Genomic DNA, 24,914 nt, shown 5'->3' on the forward strand with positions numbered 1-24,914 from the left:
TTTTTGACGAGTTAACACGGCTTAAATCTCACAAAAGTCAGATTTGCGTAATATACCTTTAAAAAATACATCATTTTCCTCTTTTTTCATCATCATCCAACCATTTTCCAAACACGCCGGATTACACGTTGACGGTTAGCCCTCACTTTTCTTTCTTTGATAGTTTAAAGTTAGGTGTGTCCAGTGATTCACAACATCATTTATCATTTTTAGCTTCATTTTAGACATAATTCTTTCACAACTGATACAAGCTTCAGCTGTGACTTATGTGTCTTATTCTTATTCCACAGTTTATATAAAGAATATTTGAGTAGATTTTCCCCAAAGCAGCTGTTATGACTCATTATAAAGCTTGTTTTAGATCCCTGGTTGGCGGTGTGTAGGTACAATGGTGGTAGGGGGATTGGGTTACGTCGTAGCGTAACGTTGGCACATAGTGAACTTGTCAAAACACATATTGTTAAGTGTTCTTTCTCCATAGGAACTTGTTTATCCGGTAAACTAAACATGCAAAGATGTGCTGTTTGACAAATAGATGACAGATTTAATCAACTTAACAGAAAACGAGTGCGTGCCAACTTTAGTCACAATATAAAATGTCACCAAAACAATATGTGTGATTACAGTTGAAAGTTGGGGCTGAGGGTTGGACTTTTTGACCATATAAGGCTATTTCTCTTTCTGTCAGTTAAAAAGGAGGAGACTATCTTTATTTCACCATTATTAACCTGCGTGAGTCATCATTTCAAATCAACCAAAACCTGTTTTATGTGCATACTTTGGACTTTGCAAACAACAGCCGCGGGAACTGAAGCCTGTCCTGCGTATCATTTAAGCCATAAAGGTGCTGTTTCCTCTTTTCTGTCGCTGTAATAAAGCAGCTCAAAAGTCACGTTCAAACTCTTGACTTGACTCCACATTTTTCAAATATAACCCTGTTTATCCCAAGTATGTATTTTGTTCAGATGGAGTCGCTTTGCATGGCACCGCGGAAGAAACTGCCAGGCAAATCAGGGGTTTGTCTTATAAAGTATTCATTGTCACCTGGTAACGGCTGGCCTTTATCGTTTCACCTGAAATTACAATGAAAAAACTGATAGCGTGTTATCAGACTCAGAGGGAACTGAGCACAGCCACCGCAGCGCACCGAAGGGACGCTTTTGAATACTTTTTTTTACCGTTTTTATCAATTAACTGCTGCTCCATCTGAAAAATGTAGGGGAAAAAACGCTTTGGTTGTATCAGGAAAAGGCAGAGGAAGCATTTTATTTGTAAATTACGCTAAATATACCAGCGTGGAAGTATGAGCGAAACAGAAACGAGCTAAAAAAAACCAACTAAACTAGAGAGTAAATATGTAGCTTTTGATTTTTGGCGTTTTTTGGAGTGGAAAAGCGCCGTTAAACACTTTTTAGCATTGCGAGATAGAGCCAAAATATCATTTTTCGCCACTAGAGGTCAGTAGTTGGCTTAGTGGTTAGTTTTAGTACATTACAGCTGCTAGTACTACTACTCTAAGCCTAGAAATACAACATTACGAATTCATTTTAAAGCTCGTAAAAGAGTAAGTACGTAAGTAGAGGAAATTATTAGCTTTTTATGCTAGTTTTAGGTTTAAAATGTGAATTAAAACATGTGAAACTGACAAACACAACCAATATTTCAGTAAACGAAACAAAAAAACCCAACTAAACTAGAGAGTAAATATGTAGCTTTTGATTTTTGGCGTTTTTTGGTGTGGAAAAGCGCTGTTAAACACTTTTTAGCATTGCGAGATAGAGCCAAGATATAATTTTTCACCACTAGAGGTCAGTAGGAAGCTTAGTGGTTAGTTTTAGTACATTACAGCTGCTACTAATACTACTAGTACTACTCTAAGTCTAAATATACAACACTACAAATTCATTTTAAAGCTCGTAAAAGAGTACGTGAGTAAATAAATAGGAAATTATTAGCTTTTTTATGCTAGTTTTAGGTTTAAAATGTGAATTTAAACACGTGAAACTGACAAACACAACCAGTATTTCAGTAAACGAAACAAAAAAACCCACAAAAAAGCATATACGTTTTAATTTCTAAGCTGCTATAAAGCCGTAAAAGTACTTCATAACTCAGTACTTCTTCTCTTGTTCTATCTAAACTCTCGTGTTCTTTCCCCGTATTGTCCAAACTGTCACTTTCCTGTACCTCCTCCCTTTTAAAGCCTCCGCCGTGGCTCATTTGAATAGAGGCAGAGCAGGCTCCACCCCGAGAGAGTTGAAAGGCTAGACGACCACAAAGATGGAGAAGGCCAGCCCACTCAGGGAGGGGGAAAAAACAGTGGCCCGGCTCCTCTGCCATAATTTCCTATGAGCCTATTGAGACAACATCACCAACCAACTGCTTAGGCTCCGCTCGTGTGCGTGCTCGTGTGTGTGTGTGTGCGTTTGTGCGCTCTAGTTGTGCGAGCAGAAGAGGAGGAAGACAGGAGAGAAGGAGAGAGCGACACAGACACACAGAGAGAGCCGGGGAAGAGGAAGGGAAGGGAGAAGGGGGCAGGTTCAACCCCCTCACTCCCCCCCCCCTCCACCCTGCCGCTTTTACACACACACACACACACACACGCACCACCTTCCACCACCGCCGCCGCCGCCACTGTTGTCGAACCGCGAGAAGGAGGCGGGGCCAAAACCAGGAGAGCTGCCAATCAAACGTGCTCGTGGCAGCCGGCATTATCTCAGCAACAAACTATTGACAGATTACATGTCAAGGAGTTTAGTGCATGATTGAGAGGCAAGGCTTGTTTTTTTTTTTTTTAGTGACTTTTCTTCAACTTCTCAACCATTCGAATGACTTTGAATCCAGAGTTTGAAGTTGTATTATGAAAGTTACATGTCTGAGAGGATTTAAGATCGACTTCCCTGAATATGGTGAGTACTATTACTTCTTCTACTACTACAACTACAACTCCTATCGTCTTCTTCTTTTTATTAGCTGTCAGTTTTAAGGAGTGCCTTTATCTCCGTGTATACAAACGCAGAGTTAGGTGCCCGCGTATAGCCTAGGTGCCCGGCAGTTGCGACACCCTTATTTATAGCTCTTTGACAGTGCCCAGAGGTGACTACAATATCAAATATGATTCTTACGAGCGCAGTACGAGCGGTGGCGCCGGGGCAGAAAGTTCATCCAAAGCAGTTTCATTTTCTCTCACCGACAAAACCTTCATTTATCTGAGTTCGTACGTGCGTGTGTGTGTGTGTGTGTGTGTGTGTGTTTGTGTCTTTTCTCTGTCATACACTCGCAGGTATTAGTGTTAGTTACAAACGCGATGCTATTGAATGGCCTTAGGGCTAGTTGCCAAGGGGACAAAGCAAACAAACTGTTGTGTTGCTTATGCTGCGTCTCACATGTAAAAGAGAACAGGGCTAGCACCTTTTAGCGGCTACTTCATATGTGTCTGTATTTCACACGTAGTAGAGTCATTGTGATAATACGCTGGACTGGTGGTGTGAGATCTGCGTTTGTTTGCTGTAACTATTATTTTTGCAACTGCGACTTGACTTTGCATGGTAGAATATTACACGGGGGGCTTTATCGATGTGCAAAATAGTAAAAAAACATGTGCTGTAAATAGTTAATAACAGTATTTCAAATAAGCAGTGGGAGTACTACAGCAAAGTTGGGTGTAAGTTCGCAGCATTTTCAATTTTCTCCTGTTACAAATTAACTCTTTTACATCTAATAAGTCTGTCTTTATATTTTGAATTTGCAAAATAATCAATGGGGCTTCACGTGTACACGGTTGCATGACGCCGTAGCTCAAGTTTCCTTTTTTTTTTTAACTCTCCGTGCTAATATTTATACTAAAATAATCTGAATCTCACATGTCAAACATCGCCGGGCCGAGCGAGTTCTCGTCTGAGCACAGCATGCTTTTTATAGGAGAACACGGCAGAGACGCTGGTGCTCGTCTTATATATAAAATTATGACAACTCCACAAGTGAGCTGCAACTTTTCAAACACGCTCGAGTCGAACCTATTTGCGGACGGCGTCTTCTTAACCTGTTACTCTAAAACGAAATATTTATAACGAGGAAGAGATAGGTTGTTTTTTTATTTTTAGACTCGTATAACTTGCTGGGGGTTATATTTAATTTTATCAACTGAATTTGAACTTTTGATACAGAAAGTAAAGTGTAATCTCGTTTCTTTATGTGTTTATATAATTTTAAATGCTGTACGGTGCTTTTTTTGCTGCGTTTGTGTTGAGTTTCCATTGCAGATTTGAGTTGTAAAGGTTGTGTGCTTGGCTGTGTGTGACCGCATAGTTGCACAAACACGTTTTCACAGTCCTGGGTGTCTGTTCATTATTATTACGCTCGGTTATTTAAGGTACCTTTGCATTACGCTCGCAAAATCACAACAAACAGGTACAAGTGTTATTCCGACACTGGCACACCTTCATTTCCAAGTTTTCGTCAGCGAGGGAAACGCTTTTCTAGCCTCCCATGACTCATAATGTTGATTGCATTCTACTTCACTGGCTTGTCTCATTAACCCCAGCTATATTTTTATGCTCTTTTTATCATTTTTTATTTATTTTTTTTAACAAACGTGCAAAAAAAATAACAAAAATACAAAACGAAGCTGCATTTCAAACAGGCCCTTTCATCAATTTTCCCACAAATTTCGCAATAAACCCCGAATCAATTTGACGTCTTAAGTAATAAAATATGCTGTTGCGCTCTTCCTATTCCTTGGTAGTAAATTTCCATTTTTTAATTAAACTAGCTGGAATTTTTATTAGGGGGCAGGGCTATGCTAATGGGAATGTTGTGTACAGCAGATTAACACAGTTTGGATATAAATTTAAACAGAGAAAGAAAGAAGAGCCGTGGATTAAAATCGGAATATACGTGAAATATGGGACAGTGTTTAACCCCTTTGATGGCTGTCTCTCCAGAGGCGTCCTGGAAGTGTCAGGGCTCCACGGCAACGAGGTGATTAGGATCGCCTTGTCAACCGAGGGAAAAACACAGCCAGGAAAATAGAATATATTCAAATAGGCTCGAGTGTGTGTGTTTTTGCAGGCGCAGATCGATATTCCACGTGTCTCTGTGGTAAATATTTAGCTGTACGCTCAATTAAAGTACTTTTATTAAATCCATAATTATAATATTGTTTATTTGATGTAATCTGATGTTGCTGACCTGATTATGTTTCCTACGTTAGTTCGTTAAAGCTGGAATATATATTTAAATTTTGATATTTAAATAGGTTTACGTAGATGCTCGAAAATCCTCCCTCTTCTTTTCTCACTTTTCCACAAAATTTCAACAAATTCCAACTGTAATATCAGAAAATTTCGAAAGTTTTTAACATGCATTTGAATTTTTACAGTGTGGATTAAAACTAAGATGAGTTTATGTATAAACTGTGTTGAATTCTGTGTAGTTGTGATATAGTTTTCGTAGTTTTCCGGTGCGTTTTTTGGTGTGTGTATAGTAGCTCATCGGGGGGAGAGTAGAAAGAGGAGAGGAGGAAAGGAGGAGGAGGGGGTGGGGGTGGTGGTGGTGGGGGGGGGACCAGCGGGACCAGGCCACACGGGACGGGGTGGGAGGTGCGTGCGTGTGCGTGTGTGTGTGTACGTGTGTGTCAGGACTGGGGGGGGGGGATGCACCCGAAACAGCAAAGACAGCTGATAGACCATGTGCCCAGTCATCTCCAACAAGCACACCATAATTACCTTAACCCCCGTCTTTTAAACCTTTCCAAGTGGATTTTGTTTCTCTTTTCTTGTGGGCGAAAGACATCAAACGGTTCTTCTAAAGTCCGGATGCACGTGTATGTCTGTGTGTGTACGTGTGTGTGAGTGTGTGTGTGGGGGGCCGCGCGGCGCTGCATCGCTCTAAGTGGGCTAGAGTTGATACGGACCGGCGAGCGCACGCAAAGAGCCGGCTCCTCGTCCCTCCCTGCTCCTCTCCAGCTCTGGCCAGCATCTAATTAAAACCTCAAAGCTTCCCAATCTGGATTAATGGGCTAATTAATACGAGAATTTTTCCTCAATGATAAACAGGTAGCTCCTCAGATATATCGCTCGCGTTTGGGATGTCAGATCTGTCAAGTTTTAGTAACGCTACAGATACATACGCTTTATTATGCAGTAATAAAGGAGTAATACACATGTAGTAACGCAGATCAGCGAGTTTGAATTTTTAAATAGGTTTGGAATTAGTCAGGATTAAAATTTTATTAGGTTTTACATCCAAATAATTATGTTAAAATATGTGTATTTCAACTTTAATAATATTACGTCTTAAAAATTATTTATATTTTGATGTGTAGATATTTTAAAAAAAATTCTTACATATAAAAAAAATCGCATTTGTTAAAGTAAAAAAATAAACAAAAATTAAAAAATTAAACCTGATATTTTAAAGGATTAAAACTGTAAAATCCGTTTGATTTTGCCATGTCATGCTCTGCCAGTAAATGCCCCCTTTTAGTGTTCTTTATGACATCCTAATCTCACATATGAAAACGATAATTTCATGCAAAGTAAAGGGAGAGGCGTAATCTCCAGTGTCTGATACGGCGTAGACGAGGAAGAAAAGGGTCCAAAATGAAGATATAATTAGTGAAGTGGAAGAGACTGGGGCCGGGGCTGGATCCCGCGCCTCTGCCTATGAATGAATTTGCATGCCCTGCTTATCGACATGCTCTTATTAGGCCGTGGCTAAAAGAGCGATTAAGGCGCACAAAAACGTGGTACTAATCCCTTTAAATTTGGCGAGGGAGGGGGTCTGACTTTGGCTAGGAGGGGGGTCTTTAAGGTGCGGAAAGGTTGTGCGGAATGTGACACGGCGCAAGTTTCCGGTTTGGAGGGGAGATGAGAGGAGAGGAAAGGAGGAAGAGGAGGGTTAACTGTTTAATGACAACACCAGTGATTGACACCAGTAATAAAGTGATGGTTTATCTGGCAACCCTCTTATCAGGGGGGAGCAAATATATCCGGCGGGGGGTCAGCCGGGGTTAAGACAATGATGGAAGAGCTCGGAGTGGCCCATAAGCTTTGCACCGGCCACGCTAGTTTTTCAGGTGGCTTTAAAAGTTTGTCAAACAACACAGGAATGCGCAAGACAATCTCTGTTCAAACTTTGGGAAATTCTGAAATCAGTCGTGTTGTTTCGAGGAACAAATTCGCGGTGAAGCTTATAGACTTGTTGACTCAGAGCAGAACGTGCAAGAGGATTTGGAAAGCGAATTAAAATGCAAAACTCACACTTAACTTAAACGATATTAGCTGAAGTTTGAGTTTAAATTCGATGCTGGAAACACATCGCAAAAAAGTCTGGAAAACGAGCATAAAAACGTCAAAAATCACGCTTAAACATAACAGTTCTGATCTTGTTTTTTTTTTTTTCATTGCCAAATTTTCTCCACGCATTTCAGTCCTAAAATTCCCCTAAAAATTTCGATTCTAACTTTCAATTTCAACACATTTTATAACGTGAACATGTGCGGAAACAATTCAAACCAGCGTTAATTACTCTTACTCATATGTTTTGTCGTAATATCTGTCCCAAACCAGTCATTTCAACGCTATCTCTTGTCTCTCCCCCACTTCGGCACTTTTTTTCCCCTCTTTCTCTCTCTCCTCTTGGGTCAGTAGCCGGCGCACCCGTAATAATGAGTGTCTGTACATGATAAATCCGCAGCTGTTCTTTTCTGTCACTGGCCAACTGCGAGAGATAGACGAGACTGAGGGACACATGCTGGTATTAGGGAGAAGGGAGGAGGGGGCCAGGGAGGGGGCAGAGGGAGAGAGGGACGGACCTCAGGAGTTTGCAGTTTGTAGGATTTCGTGTCTTTTTTTTTTTTCCTGCTCTGTAACTTGATAGGATTACATGGTTGCAGAGCCCACACCTGTTAAAGAGGCTGTTAGCGGAGCAGTTGGCAGTGCGGCGTATTAGCTGCAACTTAGCCCTTTTTGTACTGCGTTGTGTATGTATGCAGGCTATCAGTTTACGCTGTGGTTTTGCGGTGGCTTTATGTCGCGAAAATGGGAAAATATATGAAAATTCGTGCTTCGTGTTGTTGTCGATTCGATTGTAATTCTCTTTTTTTTTCATTATTTTAAAATTCATGAATGCTGAATATATGCTTTTTGTATATAGGCCTTCTGCTTTCACATTATTCATGCTTAAATACATAATTGGATCTAATTGTAGCTCATAATATTTTGAAATTAAAACAAAATCTTTTCAATAGCCCTTAGCTATGTGGCGTGTTAGGTCAGGTGACTCCCCTAAGCCCCTCCCCCCCGTCTCCGTGAACTCAATCACACCCATAACGATGCATATGTGCTTAAGAATTCAAATTGTTTTTCATAGCGTTAAGGTTAAATGTTGGCACTGTGCAAAAATACCCAGATACAGGTTAAACCAGACTTTTTGAAACAATTAAAGGTTAAGTTAGGACATTTTCTGCGCATGTGAGGAGTGCCAAATCCGAGCTGACAATTCTATGTAAATACTTGGCGAAGGAGTGGAGAAATGAGTTGAATGCGTTCGTTGGTGGATTTTCATGTCTCTTTATCGACCTGCGTTGCCCTGAAAGCTCAGCAGTCGCACTACGAGGCTGCTTGTTTTGTCGTTGCGTTGCATCGCTGCCTTATTTGGCAACCCGGCTCTTTGGCTTTCCGTGAACCCTTACCACCTGTTCCCCCTATTGTGTCGGAATTTTCTATATTTGGCAAGCCTCTCAATTGGGTGCGGGTTGCCATTTAAGAGATTTTGATACTGTGTTTGTCTCGGGGTTGTTTAAAAGTCATTATCTGGCAACCACCAAATCCACTCGGGGAAGTAAATAGGCATCTCTCGCTCGTTCTAAATGCCATGTTTGTCCCGTCGTGTGCTATTGAGGGCGCAAATTATCTCCCGTTCTCGAGCCAAATCAAAAAGTGCAAAGTTAATAGATATCCAACTTCTAATTGTTCTGATATGTAATCGCTAAATGACAATAAAAATGAAACTGCGGCCACTCTAAAAGGTTTACCTCCCTCTCTTCTCTTTGCTCCGTGCCCAAAGTGTCATGACCATAACCGCACCACCTGATCTACTGAGTAAAATAACCGCTAAGCCTTATTGTTTGGACAATATTGGCACCCCCCCTCCCCCCGTTCCCTCCCGCTCCACCTCACTCACCCACCACCCACTCGTGCACCGACCCCTCCACCACCACCACCACCACCACCACCACCACCCGCTCCTCTCCCCTTCTCCCTTGATTCATTTCACCCACTGTCCTCGGCTGCCTGGCAAAATGGCGTTAATTTTTTTATTACCTGTTTGACTCTCCAGCCTTATTACTGTAGCCCCTTAATGTTCTCTGTAACCGTGGAAACCAGATGAATAAATGTCCGCCAAAGAAAATGAGATGATTAAACAGGTCACCCTTGCAAAACAAATTCGCTTGGTCGAGCGCAATTTGTGTACCGAGCGGCTGTCTTAACAGTTTGCTAACAAGGGGATTGTTTGCCAGGCAGAGCGGGCAGCGGCAGAGGGGCGGGCGGCGCGGCCAAATGAAGATATCTGGAATATGATTGAAGAGATGTGTGGTTTTTTTTTTCCACTGTTTGTCCAAGCTTTGACTGTAATTAACGGTTTTGTATTAGCAAAATCTCAAGTTTGGAGCAAGCGTCCATATTGTTGTTGCCATGCGTTTGGTTTGTGATCATCAGCAAAGTAGTGCAGTGGCAAATTCATTTATGTGGCAACCAATCATTACTGCTAATTGTCCTTGAGGCCATCTGTATATGGGATGGCTTGTCCTCTATTGGTGTTGGAACAGTGCAGCCCATGGATTTACAAGTCTGATAATAATAATAACAAGCAACACTCCTCCATAGTCAGCAATGGGAAGATGCAACTCCGGTTCATAATGCGAGAACTTCTTATTTAGTTTAATTTTTCTACAAAATGCTACAGCTATGGCACATTTGGTCCTGGCTTCATGTTAAAGCTTAGATTTTACATAATTTTGTTAAATAGATGCTTATTTTTTAATAATAATAAAAAATAAACTGTACAAATAATATATGGTTATTTATAGGCTGCTGCTTCTGTCTTCTCTAGTCCCAGTTTGCAACAGGAAGTTATGAGTTTTCATGTCTTTTTTGAAATTACAGTAGCTCTCAAGTTAGTTTTGGTGTTTAATTTGTAATAATAAAAAATAAACTATACAAAAAATGGATGGATTATTTATGGGGGCTGCTTCTGTCTCCTCTAGTTGTGCAACAGGTAGAGTTTTCATGTCTTTTTTTTAAATTACAGTGGCTCTCAAGTTGGTTTTGATGTTCAATTTGTAATATTTAATCCATATATTTTTAGTTTAGTTTATTTATTTTATTTATGGCTCGCTATTTCTGTCTCCTCTAGTCTCAGTGTGCAACAAGAAGACCAAGTTTACGAGTTTTTTCATGTCTTTTTTTGAAATTACAGTAGCTCTCAAGTTGGTTTTCATGTTTAATTTGTAATAATGAATCCATATTATTGGGGATAGTTTATTGTTTTATTCATGGCTCGCTGCTTCTGTCTCCTCCAGTCTCAGTACGCAACAGGAAGAGCCAGTTCGGCACCGAGTTTACGAGTTTTTCATCCCATTTTTTGAAATTACAGTAGCTCTCAAGTTGGTTTTGAGGTGCCACAAAGCTCCCATGATGTCTTCCCCACCCTTTGAAAAGTCCTTTAAACTCCGATGTTCTCATATGTTGAAAGCTAACCATATCAAAATGAGAAAATAAGAGGGTAAGTCAAGTTGGATTTAGCCGTGTAAGGACAGGGGAGTCAGATCATGGGACAGGACCTCGCGTTGCCACGACGACCACAAATCGTAACTGTGGGTGATGTTGTTTATGGAAGTCCGCTACGCTGCGCCACTCCAGGGTGTTGCCTGTTTGCATTGATGCGCCGCAAACGCTTAACCGCCTCTCGCCTTAAAACAACTTTTAGGTTCAACCGTTTTGTCTCCAGGAATCGCAAAGAAGTTCACCGCAAAATGTTCACCGGGATGAAGCCAGTCAACGCCGTTCTCGTGTGGTTTTTCGAAACGGTGCGGAGTATTTCATCCCAATCCGAGGCCTCTATATCTCAAAAACTGAAAAGCGCTTATGCATTATTGATGTTTTAATTTGTACAAATGCCCAAGTCTTTGTTAAGTGATTATAGAGCTAGGGAGATAAGAGAGGAGGCACTTCTCTATGAAACAGGAGCTGGGGCTGTGGCCACATTGGAGACCAGTGTAATGAACCCACTGCGTGAGAAAGCCATGAGGGAAGCATCTGTGGAAAGCCTGAGTACTCAATATTTGTAGTTAATTTTAGAAATACTCGATTACATGCAAAAGAGTTACCTTTAGGAAGTCGGTGCCGCAACTGTCAACTCGTACGGGTCAAACGTGAGGCCTGTCATGATGCTATATTTGGAAGTGCGATGTATGGGTGAAGTAAGTGATGATGTTGAAACAGATTTATGCCACTGACGCAAAAGCCCAAGAGTAGATTTAAACCACAAAAAGTATTCTAAATTTGCAATATTGTAAGACATGAGCGGCAATGCATAAACGGCAGATTGAAACACTTTAAAGGACTAAAAAAAAAAGTGAATTCAACAGCGCAGGTCATATAAAACAGCCAAAAATAAGTAGTAATAAGTTGTCAGTAGTGAAAAGTAAATATTAACTCCAAAAAAATATAGTTCCACTCTCATATATTGCAGGATGAGTTGATATAGTGATTATTATCCCATCAAACACTTTTACCAACTTGTCCAGTCCAGTCCAAAAGTATATTTAAATGTTCTTTTACTGTAGTTTTGCGAACTCTTAGAATCCACTATGCCAAAGAGTAAACCCAACTTTGATAAGAAACGTCCTGCTGATCTTTTGTCCTTATTCTAGCTACACCTCTCCCATTTACGATGTTGGTTTTATAGTGCTTTTACATCCCCTTATCAAAAATTATTTGATGCAAATACAATGGAACTGACCTGAAAAGCCCTGCACATAACACACCTCGACCTTGGGAAGAAGGCAAAAGTTATAACGCTTGCAAAACAGGACAATAAAATAATAGGCCGCCTAAAGGAGGTAGTTTGGTAAATATGAAATAGAGAAGGCATTTTTCTACAGTGTAATCATTAACGCTGAGCAAAGGTTATCAGCGCTGACATTTTTTTTTTTTACTCAGTAATTTATGTAATTGCCCGCTGCAGCTACTTTACCAGATAAACAATCAGAGAGAATTTTTTTTTTTTATGAACAGGTGTTTGCACAAGTTTACTTCTGACTCACTTTGGCTCATGAGTGTCAAGTCATGCTGCACTTTCACAAACCAAAACCAACTTTTTGCACAGAGGCTGGTGGGAAAATGCTCTTTTTACTCACAAAGTTATCATAATGGTGAAAATCTGCCTACCCAATCTGACTCACACTCAGATTGCCGTGTCAAAGCGATGCCATTATACTTCGAAACATCTGCGAGCGTGCATACTTTGAAATATATTTTGAACAAAACTCCAAACTCTAACCTTCAGAGTTCAGTTTTAGCTCAGGTTTAGCTCAGGCTCCTTAAGGTATCGTACTTTTACACGAGTAATGCATTGACTTAACTGTACATTTAGCTGCAGCTCTTAATACTTAATTACTTCAACAGCGAGTATACTTAGATTACCGTAAATGGCATGGGTCATTAGTACCCTTGTAAGTACTCGTTAACTACTTGCTAGGCCCGCACCGCACCCATTACAGCACGTTCACCTCTTTAACTCTAACTACTATGAGCGTCATCGCCAAATCGTTTTCCGAAATTCCCTTTTTTGTGTCAGTTCTACTCATCCATTGATACTTTTAACCTCCCAAATCGCTCTTTTCATTCATCTCCACTGGGTTTTAGCACGAGCGCTATCTGTGTCAACCCTGGAGAGAAGTGGCTACAGTTTAGTCTGTGGATTCCCCCTTTTGTTCGCTGTCTTTTTCTCTCTATTCTTTCGTAAAAAAAAAATAAAAAAAATTCTTTGGATCATGGCAGCAGCAGCAGCAGCAGCCGCTTCGCCTCGCGCCGGCGGTCCCCAGCGGAGGTCCGGCGCGCGTTTACTGCGTTATTAAGCTGTCTTGTGAACCCACTCAGAGAACATGAGAATCTAGCCAAAAAAAAAAAAAGAAAAAAATGAAAGAAAAAAGATAAACCCTATTGCTTTCGCTGATTCGATGTCATTTGCGTCGAGTACAAAACTGCTAGCTTGATTATAGCGTGCACGCAGGGAGCAGGGAGACCAGAAGTTGGCTTAGAAATTCAGAATTTCAATTAGTAATCTGAACCTGCCGCCTTTGATAGAGCCTTTTTTTTTTTTTCACCGAGAATACAGCGGCACTTGTAAAACATTAATTAAGCCGACTTGTTTTTTTAAAGGATGGAGTAAAGTGCGCTTTTTATGCGGCTAACAAAAGGTACCTCAAACAGATGAGCGCTGCAGCCAAAAAGCGTTTAGTGGGTAAATTTTCAACTGAAAGAATAACATAAAAAGAACGACGGAAGGGTCTTTGAGAGTGGAGATGATCTGATATGAGAGGCTTTTGCTGAAGAATAGAATTGTATCCGTATACCTCGGTGAAACCCAAGACGAGCGCAGGAAGACGAGACCCTATTTTAATGACTTTGTACCTGACAGATGACTGCGGAGCGCACGCTGGATCACATTGCCCTGACTTTGTCTCTTGCATCATCAAAAGCATGGATTATTAATAGTCAATATGAATAGTTAATTTGTTTTGATGGCGACCTGCAACCACAAACTCCAAACTCACTTTTTACGTCAACGCAGGACGTGCAGAAATGTCTCGGATTACGTGAGTTTGTGGCAGTAAAACATTTCATACAGGCAAGAAAAGCGAGTTTATTTGACTTTTTGATTCGATAAAAGGTTGTACAGTTTATAAAGTGCGTAGTACAGTGGTATTTGTGTAGCGCAGTTCGTATCCAAAGTCATTCAAAGTCTTCCTTTAATCCAAACTCTCATCTCCGTGATTTGCATGTGCACTTTAAGTTACACCAGATGTCCTACCGTAAAGGTTTAACATGATTGGATAAAAGTTTGGACAGTTTATATAGTGTCTGGTGCAGTATTTGTATAGCGCAGTTCGTACCAAAGTCATTCAAAGTGCTTTACAGAATAATCTTCCTTTCATCCAAACGGTCATTTCTGTGATTTGCATGTAGACCGTAAAAGTTTAACATGATTGGATAAAAGGTTATAGAAAAAGACAATTTATAAAGTGTCTGGTACAGTATTCGTATAGCGCAGTTCGTACCAAAGTCATTCAAAGTGCTTTACAGAATAAGAAACACATTAAAATCATAATGCAAGCGAATTAAAACATAAATAATCATCATAAAATCAATCAATAAATCAATCAAACTTTATTTATATAGCACTTTACAACAGCAAAAACTGAACCAAAGTGCTTTTCAAGTGCGTTAAAATGTAAAATGTAAAAACAACAACAACAAAAATTCTATATACAAAACAACAAACAATAAAAACGGTCATTAGCTGAAGGCAGTAGTGACTGAGCGTAACTCCAGGGGCAAGACAGAAAATCAACTTTAAAAGACAAAAGAGTGTAGAATAAAAGCCTTTCAGTCACATGTGCAGCTAAATAATAAACATACAGAATCATAGCGGTGTCAGATGCACAGAATTCAGCTAAAAAGCAAGTAAAAACAGGGAACTTTTCAGTAAACTTGTGACTTAGAACATTCACACATTTTTGCACAAAATTTGCTTAGCTTTTTTTTATCCATTATGCAATGTTTTCACAATGACTGTTTGTGGCTAAAATAGCAACTTACGTACATTTTTGACTCATCTGGTTTGCGCAGACGGAAACTGCACGCTCAAAGTGCCATAAAACGAGTCAAATGTTTTTTTGTTTTTTTTTAAATAAACAGATTTTCGCGTTGCGTGCGTTTCGATCTGGGCCCGGTCTCGGCGTAATAAATGGCGTCGGGCCGGGTGATGAGTACACATGCACATGATACATTAAAAGTCCCATAGCTCGCACACCCGGCAAAGCTCCCGATCAATGTGAACAGATAGTTAAGCCAGGCCTCTAAAAATCAATGAGCAATTCATGTCCTTGATCACACTGTGTCATTCCCCTCAATGTTAGAGACTGAAGAGGAGGCAGGCCCGATACACACAGGAAGTACACTACCACTGTCAAAACGTACACCATACAACTCTACTTTTCTCGTACTTTTACCGGACCGTCTTCTACAAACCTATCAGCGCGTGCAAAGAGGTGAACGCGTCTTATAATATAGGGGGAAAATAACTTTTTACAGGAACCCAAAATAGCCCGGACTCGTATTTCAAAGCCAGTGATTTGGAAAAGGACACTAAAGTGGGCTGTTGGAAAGTTGAAATAGTGTGTGAGGGGTTTTTTTGCAGCCTAAATATAGTTGTCATTAAAATAGTGAAACTGATAACGCATTTGGCACTTAAAAATCATCCAAACTGACATCTGCGTGTAGACTTGAAGTTATACCAGATGCCCTACCACTAAGGTTTAGCGTGATTGGATAAAAGATTGTAGAAATATACTGTTTATAAAGTGTATCGTGCAGTATTTGTATAAGGCAGTTCGTCGTAAAATCATTCAAAGTGCTTTACCAAATAATCTTCCTTTCGTGCAAACTGCCATTTTGTGATTTGCATGTAGATTTAACTTATACCAGATGCCCTACCACAAAGGTTTAGCGTAATTGGATAAAAGATTGTAGAAAAATACTGTTTTTAAAGTGTACGGTACAACGATAAAGCCGGAAATCGGGTTTGTCAGTGAGACCAGACCCACCAGTTGAGAATCCTGCTTCCAACCGTGCAAATCGGGACAGTGTCAGGATAGAATGACAACTTAAATAAAAGCAGATGAAAATCCAGAGCTTGAAAATAGTCGCTCTGCCCTTATTAATGCCATTAGTGTAACAGTCAAAAAGCATCAAATCAACCGCTGACCGAAGCCTCCGCCGTAGTGACAGCGTCGCGTCCAGAACCATTTGGGCGTTTTGCGTTGACGAGCTTAACCGTGTCGTAAAATAACCCCAAAACAGCACTCGTTTTGATTTTTAATACCTTTAAAACATATTCGGATGTGTCTTAATGAGCAGAATTAGCCTCGGTTAAGCTAAAGGCGTCGTCACTGTCTTGTCTCTTCCTCTTGGGCGCTTGTCACTCACACTTCTCCAAGAATAGCCACAGTCTGACCAATCCAGCGCGATTTATGACGGCATTATTTGGTTCCTCTTTCGCTATTGGTGGTTTTTTCGGATAGTGGAGTGTGATGATGTCACGCTCCCAGACGGTCGAGGGGGAACAAGAGCCAGTTTTCCCTGTTGATAACATTGCACTTTTTGTTGAAATATCTAAAAAGTACATCCACAAATGCACATCCTGACCGTGCCTTTTATGACTCGACCTTACATCCCGCTTTTTTCATCTCTAACCAAGTTAAGTTACACCAGATGCCCTACCGTAAAGGTTTAAGCGTATGGCACAATGATATTTCTACAGCACAGTTTGTACCCAAAGTCACTCAAAGTGGTTTTCCGATGACGTTTTTTGGTTCCCCTTTCGCTATTGGTGGTTTTCAGACGCTAGCGTGTGATGACGTCGTGCTCCCAGTTGGTGCGCAAGACCCAGTTTTCCTTATACAATGTACTTTTTGTTGAAATATCTGCAAATTAAAGTCACAAATGTTGGAACTTGACCATTTCTATTGCGACTGGACCTTAAATCTGGCTATTTTACAACAAAACGCATCTGTATTAAACACGATTAGCCTTTAGAAAGTTGTGATGTCCCCTGAAAACCCAACCATGACTCTATTCTGCCTTATTTGTGCAGCAGCCTGTGTGGGAAATTGCGTATGAGTTGTAACAGTTGCTTGGCCTTAACAGGTGGCTATCCTTTATGGTTTATTATACTGCTAACATTTGAAGGGGTCGCTTAAATACCACAGATTTGGGGGTAGAGAGAAAGAAGAGCGAGGAGGAGGAGGTGGAGGAGGAGGAACGGAGTGGGCCTTCAGAACAGTTGTCGTCTGTCAGAGGGTCGGTCAAGAAGCAGGAACAGTTGCTTTGCTTTAGCGTTGAGGTGAGCTGAGCCAGTTTCCACCAGCTGTCACACGCTCCCTTTATACTTTTGTTTTTCTAAAAAGCGCTTGGTCTTTTTGGCGTTTTGCAATAAAGCATAAATGAATGTTTGTGGCGAAAGGAGAGAGGGAGGGCAGAGGAGGGGGAGTCACTCACGACGCCAGCCGTGTGTGTCCTCCCCGAGACGGCTTACATGTCTCATCAAGCGCCAATCATAAGCGGCACGCGGGAGCTTCGTCTTTTCATTTACCGAAAAGGTCTGCTGGTTTTTCCTCGATGTTTGCACTCTAAAAAAACTGGAGATCGTTTAAGATTTCAGTAAAGGTGACTCGTTTTCGCCGCAAACCTTGTGTAAATCTGCAGGATGAACAGGCGTTTGTAACTACGCCTGTCTCGATAATGACGATATCGACTTCAATATACGTTAGATTCAACAATGATTTACGGGGGACAATATTTATCGTTGGGAATTTTCCTTTGGACTACTGGGGAACTTTACTTTTCTGAAGATTTGAGCTGTAAAAGGTTGATTAAATAACTTCTACGCCTAATATATGCCTCTCATGTTCATTCAAATACTGCACATTTAGACTTTGGTTTAATTAAGAGGCTTCAATTATCACATGCAATGATTTTTTTTACATTTTTATCTTTAAATAAAATAAAATCGACACTTAAAAACCACGCAATCCACTACAGAATCCACACATCGAACATACAGATGCCAATTCATTACTATACTGTGGCGTACGCATCCACGCTATGGCTCTCGTTGGTGTATTTTTATGTCGTTTGCATGGTGTCGATAAAATATTTAAAAAATCAAGACATGCGTAACCAAAGTCTGAACATTTTTTGTCACGTTTATTTTATTTTTTTTAAAGAATTTGACCGAAATTTTAAATCTCGAAGTCGCGCAGCAGAAAACGCATCGATTTGCAAACCCCCTGCGTACCACGAACACGCCATCCATCGCATCCCTCCAGTCGTACAGTCGGTTCGGTGCTGGTTCTACTCCTCTCAGTATCGCTCGTTCTAACGCTCCCCCCTCCGCCCCCTCCCCCCAATCCATCTGCATCATGTCGATCTGTCAGACTGCCAGTGTCTGTTCCAATTAGATTCCACTTAATACACGTAACCTCGATTAACACGCAATCAAGCCCAGATAAATCACCTCCTTTGAGCCCCCCCTTTCTCCCTGCTTCTACCGTGTTCCTCTGCACGGCTCCAGTTTTTTAACCAACAATCTCTCTTTGTCTTCTACGATCGCCACGTTGAGCTTGGAATCGCGAAGCTTTGAAACAGTTCCGCTTCCTTTGGCATTTAACTACCTCCATTTCTTTCTTTTTTTTTCATTCGTAATTCTTCTTCTTCTTCTAACTCGGTGTCTCACTAGCGGCGGACCGGTGCTGCTGACCTCCTCAACCCCCGAAGATGAAGGTGTCTTAATTACATCTTTGGTTAAAAAGCTACAAACGGCGTTGCGAGGGTTTCTCAGTGTTGCACCCGGGCTGTGTAGTCTATTGTGTGTATGACCTTTTTAGCTGGCGGAGAATTGGTTTGACTAGATTACAAATTAAGACATAGTACCAGACACTTAGAACGCGAGTCTGTTAGGGCGGGAGTTCTGTTACTGAAGAAAAACACGAACATGGGCACCTTTTAAAGCAAACTCAAGCATCTCACGCTCGCTGTTTGTTCCCATATCTATAAAATATAAAGTTGCGTTTGTTTTAATACCCACAATGGAGTAAGTTTGACGCCACTGGCAAAAAAAAAAAAAAGAAAAAAATGCTATAGAAGCGAGGATTCAGCGCCAATTATAATTCTTTTAGCAAAGTTAATAATTTACAGTGTTTATGCTAATAGCCGGAAAGGAGGACCATAGAATAAGCAAACAGCAAAAACACTAAAAATACAAATGAAATGAGGAAAACAACCCGGGGCAGTGGAAACGCACACACAGCACTCTCGGGGTCTTCTTTTATTAATCGCTGCTAAAAGTGCTAGCATTGACATGTTGAACAGATTAGCCTCTTTAATAACGGGGCGGGTCAACGTGGCCCGAGCTGATCCACGAGGAGAGGCTGTCCAGAGGGCGATAGTCTGGTTTCATATCAGGACCTGCCCCTGCCCCTGTGCGCTCAGAGACACACCCCCAGCCATGGTACAGTAATGGACGCACAAAGAGCTTCAAGTGTGCTTTCCAAAACTGGGTTAGGACGTGGGTTGGCGGAAGTGTCGGAAAGCGAACGCTGATCTAGACCGAAACTAGCACGAGTGAAGTGTTAATATGGAAAAATGCAGGACGATAAACAGGACGACATTGGATCTTTCGTGAACAGCGTTAGAATGATCTGTTTAGTGTTGAAAATGACATTCTGGAGTTAAAAAAAAAAAGTGTTGTTTTTGTTTTTTTTATCATTGTGGTCGCATCAAGACAAGGGCTGTGTTGGTTTTCTAGCATTAAAATGTGTTATTGTTGTACTTTTACATCGAAAATCTGCACTAATTGCATCATTTATGGTAAAAAATATATATATTCCAGGATATATTAAAAGAATCTGTCCAACATAGCCCTCTCCATGTGCTATTACCCACTTCATAAACCCCTGTAGTGTCCTGTAGTACAGTGTATACAGTTTAAAAGGGCTCGGTCTCAGTCCCAGCGTTTGGCTTCACACGGCGACAGCTTGTGTCACAGGCGCCGGGGCTGCCGCTGCTCTTCAACATTAATGCTTTTAAATATCTGCGCGCTAGTTGGAGCTGACAAGGCCTGCCGGTGTGCGCTGTGTAAATAGGCCTGGATTTAAAATAAATGAAGCTATGAGAGCAGCTCAGGCTGATCCACGGCGTATCTGAGCTGTTGCCTTGTCAGCTCCGGGCTTTTCACACGCCAAAGACGAGCTAACAGACAAACGAGATGGCAGAATTATACGTATAGGATCTATAGTTACAAGTGTAGTGCGATGTCAGCGAAAAGCAATTAAAAAGTTGTGCGGGTTTTATGTAATTAGTATCGGGTGCAAACAGAATGAATATTGAATTGACACCCAATCGCTCGCTGTCCTGTCCCTTTCAATTTAGAAAAAGCTACAAGAAGTTTTCCATTACCTTATTTATTCTGGTTTCTGAAATACGAGGAAACAGAAGTGAAGAATGTTGAGCTAATGCACGGGTTTCAGAGTGATAAACACGTGCGACTGTTGCCATGGCAATCAACAAAATATTCTAGTTTTTAAATGGTCAAAAGTCCTCATAATGGTGCCTATAACCATGAATATCACTTACTCGCTTGAATAACCCAATACTTTATCCATTAACTGATATATTTATTGCATATCTTTTGTTTGATAGTTGCCTAAACTATTTTAAATCCAAATATTTGTCTTTCTCTTGACATTTGTGCTGGAATCCCCCCGTCTCTCCCTCGTTCCCTCACTCAGTCCTCGATAAGTTGATCCTGTTTTTCGCTCTTTCCCAGAGAAATAACGCTGATGAGTTCTAGCAGCTTCAGCCGGGCCATGGGCAAATATAATGAGTGTTTTTGTAGACGTCACTGGCGATTATCTCCCCTGCGCGTTTTGGGTGAATGTGGTGGATTTAGGAGGCTCCTGCCCCCATTGTGCTGACATCATCCTACAACAAACACATTCAAATCGTTTAAAACTTCCCAGAGAAGAGTGTGAAACAGCCAAACCGCACAAGTCTGGGAAAAATAGGCCGGGGGACAAATGACACCACAGATTGAATAATAGGATTGTGTATTAAAACCAAATTTCGAAACAATGCAAGTATTTTTTTCATTATAAACCACAAATACTTTTCATTTGCACTTTTTTCTTCTACATTTTAAGATTTGCTGCTGCCATAAATTGTGAAATCTGCAGTTTTCTTTGCTGAAATTGTAAAGCGGGAATCATCTTTGACCATTTTAGAAAACATTTTGGAATCACTTTGGAGTCATATCCGAACCCGTAGACGCTAACTCCTTTATAGACTTTGACGTGGAAACTCCTCTGTAAGGAAAATCTCAGAAGGCATATAAAAAGTGAACTCTAAGTCGGGCTTGATATAGCTGCACTTTTATAGATAGAAAGTCAGATTAAAGGGCAACAGTGTCCAGTTTCCTGAGCCAGCCGCCTGGTGGAAAATCTGTTTTGATACTGATACCACTATGAACGCACCAGACAAGGCACAATGACTCCTCTATATTTTATAAACATCATCAGTGACTTGCATTGGATTTCACTTTTACCTGTCCTAAAGTTTATGCTCAAAAATAAGACACGGCTTTTAAAAGTGTGAACTCGTCGGGGTTCATAGTAATGCCGAGAAAGCCTCAATTTCTTGTAATAAATAAAGTTTATATCAGCGCCAACAAAACACACCAATAAATGTTTATGGGTATTAAGAATTCACAGCATGATAAACCATTTTCACACCGTAAATTCTGGCTGTTTATTAACTTTGGTACTTTGTAACAGAGCAATATCGCTGGAGTTTGTGAAGGGGAATTTTCAATATATAGTTTGTCATTGGAAAATGCAATTCACTTTTGTAAACTGTTAGAACTAGTGCAAAATAGTGCAGTGATATAGTGGCAAAAGAACCTTGATTTTTACAGCAAGGGTGACAAAAGTGCTTAAAACACACTCCTCTCATTTCAGCTGATATTTGTGTCATGAAACATCTTGACATACCATTAAGAGTGTTGTGCATAACACTCTAATAATAATAATAATGAGCATTTTAAAGTCCATTCAGAGCTGACCACTCACTGGAGGTGGAGGGTCCAGTACATTCTGTGACATCCTTGGTGTTGCCCTTCTTTATTTGTTGTACATTTTATCCATAAGATAAGCTCGTGTGCGCCTGGTTTCGTCAGCTGTCCCGCCACTCACCCACCCGTGACCTTGTGAAATGAACACGGCAACGCGCCGTAGTGACTGAGAGGAGGCAGTGCGGAGTGCGGAGGTGCGCAGAGGTGGGTGGAGGGGTGTGTGGAGAGGGGGTGGAGGAGGGGGTGGACGGGGTGGGAGCACTGCTAAAGGCCTCTGCCCAGCCAACGTAGCCCGAAGTGACAGGATTAGCTGCGCCCCGGTGAGCAGGGCTGCTACTCCGAGTGTGCGTGTGTGTGTGTGAGAGAGAGAGGGGGGGGAGAGGGGGAGAGACTGAGAGAGAGAGAGAAGAGAGAGAAGAGAGGACCCTCAACTGCTGCTCACCACCAGCTGAGCAGCGCAGCCCAGTCACAGCACAGTCACAGCACAGTCACTGAGAGAGCTGGTGCCAGAGCACACAGAGCACGGTGAGACAGGGGACCAGTCACGGAGGGACAGAGACACTGAAGGGGGCTGGTGGGCGGGCAGCTGGGGTTAAAGCCAGCGCGAGGTAGAAATTAACCCATTAAATTGAATTAAAGAGGCAGTCTTCATTTGGCCCAAGAATGATGGATTTGTATAATTAACAGTGTTAATGCAGACTGGCTGGAGCACGGACTGGGCATTCTACGTAAAGAGAGCAGTGTGTCCTGAGATCTTACAAATATAAGAATATGCAGAAGTGTAAGAGCTTGAGTATTATTGTAGTAGTATTGAGTGTGACTCTGAGTGTCCCCAGTGAACTTGTCAGTCTGATACGTTGAGCGTTATTGCTCGGCTGGAGTGAGTACATTTCACTACTTTCACGTCCTCATCTCTAGACCTAATTATGGCAGTAGTGCTTTCAGTTTGCGCGCTGCACAAACCCTATCTGCATGTCCTTAATTCTTGATGATGTGTCGGCCTCAGGCAGTGGCTGTGATGGAGAGGAGCCTGTGTGCCAAGTACAAGTGATGTGTGAGCGCAGGCCACAAGGCCTCAGACTCTGCTGCTGCTGCTGCTGCTAGTGCAGCCTCTGCTGCTGGTGCAGCCTCTGTGGAGCAGATTTACAGGCCACAGTCTGCAGCTTGTCTATTACTGAGGAGGTAATGGCTAATCCTGACGAAAGGAGCAGTTAGCCTCATGTACATGTTCACACTCACTGGTTTGGTTCATCCTTTTATATGGTGTTTATATGGGCTCAGTGTTGGGGGTCAACCAGTGTCATTTTTCACTGGATTGTGGGTCGAGTAATTGTTTTGACAACTCTCCAAGTGTGCGTTCGTTTGGATGGTGTGTAGTGCAGCTTACCTGGGCCTGATTAGGCACAGAACGTCTTAAGTAAGGGGATCAAATAATTTGATGCTACTTTCCTCCTTTATAAAAAATTACCACAGTGGTGGGATGTGTGTGTAAGTGAGAGAGTGATAGACTGTGTGGAAAAAAACAATCTCATCAAGCAGGAGGCCGTTTGCTTAGAGCTGACAGTCTTTGTGTATGTAAATGAAGAATTTAGACTAATGGAGTTGAACCATTTCTAATTTTGTGATGGCAAGAGGATTTTGATTGAAAGTAATTAAGCAAGCTAGCTGTAAAATTAATTAAAGCCAAAGGAGGGGGGGCTTTTATTGGATTGGATAGCGATATAGCTGCTGTCAGGCAGGGGGACAAATGGGGGTGACCTGGATTCTCTGCCCTCCCTCCTCCCACGCGGGACTTTTATGTCACTTTAATCTCCTTAGAGCGGCTGGTGTGCATTTGTTCGAAATAATCAAGGAAATATGGTCAGAAATTGTCAGCTTTCAGATCTAATTTACCTGACAGCGGCGCGAGTGTGTGTGCACGCGCGCGTGTGTGTATGTGCGCGCGTGTGGCAGGTCTCTCTCCTCAGCTCTGTGGAAAATGCTTTTGACAGTCGCAGGCATGTGGCTGCATGTGCCGGGGAGACTTGGGTGGTTTTAAGATGGACATTTGAATGAGGCTGTTTGGCCCGGCTTAGCACCTCTGACACTGGAGCTCGCACACACACTAACATGCTTAATTGCCTCAGTAACATATTCCGAGTGTTTGGCTGCAGCCGCTCCTCTTAGCTCTGCCTCTGCAGGTACCAGCCAGCACAAGCAGATTACAGCCATGACAAAGCCTGTTACAGCTACTTAACCACTGACAAATAAGATTGTCCAATGCTGCGCACATAGAAAGGGTTTTCAGCACACAAAGTATCGTTTAGATTTTCATATATTTCCCTTGTTTCCGACTTTCATTTGGAGCTTATGGCACATTGTGGAAGTGTGGAGCTATCACCCACCTGAGCGTTATCATTTGTGCTAAACTAATAACTAGTCATAACGTGGCCGTGCTAATGTCCTGCGACATGTATATGGCTTTAGCAGGATGGGGCCCATATTAAAGGTCCACAGGGTGTCCCATGCAGGGCTGGTGCCACTTCCTCTAAAGCCCTTCTGTCAGTGTGCTGCTGGTGCTGTGTGCACCCCCTGACGATACACTTAATTACGGCCGGGCCAGACTCTCTCCTCCTGCCCTGTGCTCACGGAGCAGCCGCTCTGCCATGGGCCCTAACAGGATTAGCCCTGTGAAAACAGGACCTCAGCTCCAGAATCTGCACCAGCTTCATCTGCCCAGAGGACCCCCGTCTGCCGCAGACCCACCCCCCATAGACGCTGCACCCAGGCTCCATTTTATCAATTAATGTAATAAAAGGTGGAACAAAGCGCTTTCTTTCCCCTCTGTAATTAGAGGCCTGGATCTCCTGAGGACAGACATTCTTGTGCCCAAAAAAAGCTGGTTGTCACCCCCCTCACTGCGCCTCCACTCAGGCGGAACATGGCTGCTCGATGTATAA

General features: G+C 41.8%; 1 protein-coding gene across 4 annotated transcripts in view; it reads left to right on the forward strand.

The window, feature by feature from the left end:
* Positions 1-24,914, forward strand: part of casz1 (castor zinc finger 1) — a 348,939-nt gene that overhangs the window by 252,455 nt on the left and 71,570 nt on the right. For 2 of the 4 annotated variants that reach the window (XM_033969412.2, XM_033969413.2), the window contains exon 1: positions 2,410-2,909. In XM_033969412.2, the coding sequence (XP_033825303.1) occupies positions 2,861-2,909 (49 nt within the window). In that variant the 5' untranslated portion in view covers positions 2,410-2,860. Of the gene's footprint in view, positions 1-2,407; positions 2,910-24,914 lie in introns of those variants that run through there. The other 2 variants (XM_033969410.2, XM_033969411.2) reach the window with 2 other exon arrangements.

Source organism: Periophthalmus magnuspinnatus, chromosome 7, assembly GCF_009829125.3.
Source record: "Periophthalmus magnuspinnatus isolate fPerMag1 chromosome 7, fPerMag1.2.pri, whole genome shotgun sequence".
In the NCBI taxonomy this organism is placed as follows: Eukaryota; Metazoa; Chordata; class Actinopteri; order Gobiiformes; family Gobiidae; genus Periophthalmus; species Periophthalmus magnuspinnatus.